The sequence below is a fragment of the Camelina sativa genome, unplaced genomic scaffold, assembly GCF_000633955.1.
Source record: "Camelina sativa cultivar DH55 unplaced genomic scaffold, Cs unpScaffold00485, whole genome shotgun sequence".
Lineage (NCBI taxonomy): Eukaryota > Viridiplantae > Streptophyta > Magnoliopsida > Brassicales > Brassicaceae > Camelina > Camelina sativa.
In genome coordinates this window covers 41,260-45,732 of record NW_010921708.1, presented here as the reverse complement: position 1 = coordinate 45,732, position 4,473 = coordinate 41,260, and the positions used below count along the sequence as shown (strand labels likewise).

Below are 4,473 nucleotides of genomic sequence, written 5' to 3'. Positions count from 1 at the left end.
GGGTGAAACATATATTACAGAAAATAAATACAAATTCGAATTAAAAAACAAATTATTTACATATTTTGTTTTACACAAAGGTATCTTAAATCTCAAATAATAATTTTACTCATATTATTTTTTTAAAATCGATTTATCCCGCACATAATGCGGGTTGATACCTAGTGTTATTATATAGTATGACGGGTTATAAAGAAGACATGTTGAAATTAATAAAATATAATTAAATTTGTGCATAAACACGGGTTAAATCCTTATTTTATTATTTGTCAATACTACTAATATTAGAATATTTGACATATCAAATCAACTTACTTTAACTAAGATTTTGTAAAATAAGTAAATCATTATGAAAATGTGACTTAATCACAGCTTAATTTTTTCCATTCCTCTGTGTAAATAACGCTTCTCTTTACTCCATATGGCCTTCTTTCTCATCAGTAAAGGTCGTAATGCCAGAGGAATAATTACCGCAAGGCATAGAGGGGAGGATATGCCTGATTGGCTGTTTATAGAATTGGTCAAGGAATGCTGTCACTCAATTACTAGGTCTTCTTAAATTACTTATTATGTATTTAGATCCTTTATTTTTTTGTTCTAATAACTAAAAAACCAAATAGAATCTCAAACACTAAATAAAACAAACTAAATTTAACAAAAAAATAGTCACACATACCACGTTAAAAATTAATATTAACATTTTAGCCGTTTGAATGGCTGAAAATTTTAATTATTCCTTAAGTGGCTGAAAATTTTAGTTATTCCTTTATTTACAAAACAACCACAATTTAACAAGCAAATACAATATAAATTATTAGTAATAATAAAAATTATAGACCCATGGTATAAATCTAGTATATATATATAATTAGTTGCTTATTTTGTGTGTATATATATTTTGTTGTAAAAATCCAACACTATCTATCCTTTCACATTCATCACATCCCCACTAGATAAAGAAAGATATATTTCTCTCTCTTCTCTTTCGTTTTCGCTTTCAGATTGAGTTTGACTCTTTGCCAGCCACCGCCTCTCTCCATCAATGGCGACACCATACCTCTCCCTTCAACCTCTTTAAGTAGAAACCCTTTTTGCTATCTCTTCTTCTTTCTCTTTCTCCTCTCCAATACGCATCATTTCTCAAAACCCTAGATCCACCTCTCATCTTCTTCTCTTTTATGTTCTTGTTTCTTTCTTCCATGTCCATATGGATTCTTGTAATAGTGGAAGTTTGCAATCTTCAAGCGACGACCACGAGTCTTCATCAACTGGTGCTCCACCAGCTCACTCCTCTTTCTTCCTTCCTCCTTTCCAACCACCGCCTTCTTCCTCTGCCTTCTACGGCTCTTCCTCCTCCTCTTCCGCTACTTATCTAAACTTTGTAAACAATCTCATCTCCGATGACATCCTCAAACAAACCCATCTCCTCCCTCCTCCACCACCACCGCCTCCCCCTCCTCCTCCCTCTTCTTCCCGAAACCCTAGAAAACGAACAAGAGCTTCAAGAAGAGCTCCCACCACCGTTCTCACCACCGACACTTCTAACTTCCGGGCTATGGTTCAAGAATTCACCGGCGTCCCTGCCTCTCCTTTCTCCCACCCTGTCTCCTCCACTACTCGCCGTTTCGATATTTTCCGATCTCCCTCAGATCCTCTTACGTACAACCCTTTTCGTCCAATCCCTCAAAAACCTCATCATCAACCTTTGAATCCTTCATCTTCTTCTATACTCAACAATCATCACTCCACTACTTCCATGACCTTCCCAGATCTACCTCTCCCTCAGAGTCAGACTCACCAAGTTTCTACATTTCAGTCTCTTTTGTCTCATCAACATCATCATCATAACCATCAAACAACACTTTCTCCTCTCCACGAGCTTGACTCAATGAATCTCGGATCATTACAGCAAAATCACCATCCAACGGTTGATGATCATAACCATCAGCTAATGATGAGGCAGTTCTCGGAGTTTGACCGTCGGTCGGAAAAGAGACCAGAGATCCATAACAATGTCTCATCTTCTTCTTCAGCTCCGACCAAAGGCTCTTCAGGTACTACTACTACTACAACAACAACAACAACAACAGTTGATCCTTGGGTTTGCCCTACAGATTCCAATAATTAATTAAATTTCATATATACATTATTATTTTTCATAATTATAAAACCATATCTTATAATGTTTAATTCTAGTATCTTAAAATCAGATTGTAGTCACTGAGATTGAATTATTTTTTCTTATGAATGATATATTCCATCAGAATATTTATTCTTATTTCTAGTGATTATACTCTGTCTAACACGTTACGATGACCCATAATGGGGTATATGATTCTACACATGTTGTAAGTACTGTATCTAAAAAATAATGTAAGTATCTATAATGTCTAAGTTTTATACGTTACAAAATTTGGTTCTTAGGTCTTGAAGAGAATCTAATTCGGATTTGGTTCGTTGGTCTATAACGACAGTTCACACGTGTGATGTGTTTTGTTCCATCGTAACTTTGGCATATCTTTCCCCTCTATATATATTATAGGTTTTTGTAGTCTAATTAATGTTCCGGCAACTTTTATTAACTGCTCTCCATCCTTGTCTGTACGAAATAGAAAAACTAGGTCTTAGTATTTTGTCCTTTTCTTTTCAACCTAGTTAAAGTAAACAAAATACTACAAGGTGTTTTCGTGATAATTCAATAATCATCAATCATCAAGTCATCTTAATTTATTTCTTCATGTGATTTATTTCAACGTTGAAAGTAGTGTCTCACATTACTGTTACAATAGTTACATAGGTGTTCAATATTGATTTCGCCTGAATCCTGATCATGTATCAGGATTTTTGATATATATATATATAACAGTAGTTAAAATAAAATCTAAATCTAATATATACAGATGGTGTGGTATAGTTTCGGATATTGAAAAATTGAATTTACGTAAATCATATAATATTCATGAAAGATTGATCTGCATGTAAATTATAATGTTTCTAATTGTGATTGCTTTTTCCATAAACATTGGTGAATATTTTCAAGAGGTCTTTAGAATGGAATTAAAAGCGTTATATCAGATTGATTATATTGAGGTATAATGTGAATGATTTGAGTCATAAGTTTTCGGCAAACTGTTCTTCAATCATTGGATTAAGAACTACTAATATTTGCTTTGGTGAAAATAAAACTAATATTCTTTTAACTATGTAAATCAGAATATTCTGAGATAGACAAATAGTATAGAATTATAAGATTAATAAAATCACTAATAGAAAATTGTATTGTGTAACATTTCTATAAAATTTCCGGAATTCATTAATAAAGTTTAAGATAAGAGTTTTTTATCAATGAAATGCCAAAAGTAAGTTCACAAAAAAAAAAGGGTGTTCTAATCAATGAAATACCAAAAATAAGTCAACTTAACATATTTCTCTTTCCCTAGAAAGTTTGAATTTTACAACATTTAGTAACCAAAATTTTGGTCTAATATTAAATTTATATTTTCTAGACGTGTAACAAAATATTAACATAATAGATTCACTTTAGCACCCATTTTTATAACATACCAAAAGTCAATCCTACGTAAAAGTATGTTTAGGTTAAAAAAATAGTGTATCAACTCGTGTAACGTTAGGTTGTTTGTCCCTTTCTATTGCAAATTTTGCCTTTTTCTTTTTGTTGCAATTTGGACCAACGTTATACATTTTTAAATTATATAGAACTAAGTAATTAGGACCAACATATGAATGGTCCACTAGTATTATAATACTATATAACAATTGTAATCTCAGATACTCGTCGATCGTCGATCGTCTTTGAGGTTTTGTGGCTGAGATGAGATATATCACCTCTTTGTTAAGTATTTTCCATTCAAACGTACACAATATCCAGATTTCTAAACGTATAGTTCTTGGTTTTTTTTTCTTGAACATAATTATGTTAGAAACTCAATTCTTTTGGCTATGGGAAACCGGATATTCTGATTCAAATGTAAAGCACTGGTTGGTTAATTCAAAGGAACAAAAGTTCACTGCATATATTTTGTACTAATCTCTCATGATTCATGAAGAAGATGTTCGTAAAAACTGATTGCCTTTCGAAAACAAGGGTGCTGGTAAATGATGTATGTACGTAGAAGTTTAGGTATCCTGCTTAAACCCTTTTGTAATTAGTTATTAAGAAAATGAGAATATTTCGAAAAGAAACAGTGGAAATAGAAAGTGGTTACTAAACTTACATGTTAGAGAACAATGGTCACGTTTTGTTTTCTTTGATAAAGGTCAATGGACATTGAGTCATTTTCTATAAACATGAAACTAAAAAGTATTTGAACTTTGAATATATCTTTTGTTTACAAGTTGCTGAAATTTTTCTAAAGAAATAAATGTAAAGAAAAATGAAAAGGGGGTAAAAAGTCATTATTGACCAGGGAAGACGGTCATGAAACGTTAAGTTTGATTAATACACATATTAAA

At 32.1% G+C, this 4,473-nt stretch overlaps 1 protein-coding gene across 1 annotated transcript; it reads left to right on the top strand.

Moving 5' to 3' along the window:
- Positions 1–943: 943 nt before the first annotated feature.
- Positions 944–2,398, top strand: LOC104773182 (transcriptional regulatory protein UME6-like). Its single transcript, XM_010497759.2, has one exon. It carries the CDS (start codon positions 1,208–1,210, stop codon positions 2,126–2,128), a length of 921 nt encoding a protein of 306 aa, XP_010496061.1. The 5' UTR covers positions 944–1,207; the 3' UTR covers positions 2,129–2,398.
- The last annotated feature ends 2,075 nt before the right edge of the window (positions 2,399–4,473 follow it).

Coding starts and splice junctions, on each gene's coding strand:
- LOC104773182 (XM_010497759.2), top strand. CDS start 1,208: ATGGATTCTTGTAATAGTGGAAGTTTGCAATCTTCAAGCGACGACCAC.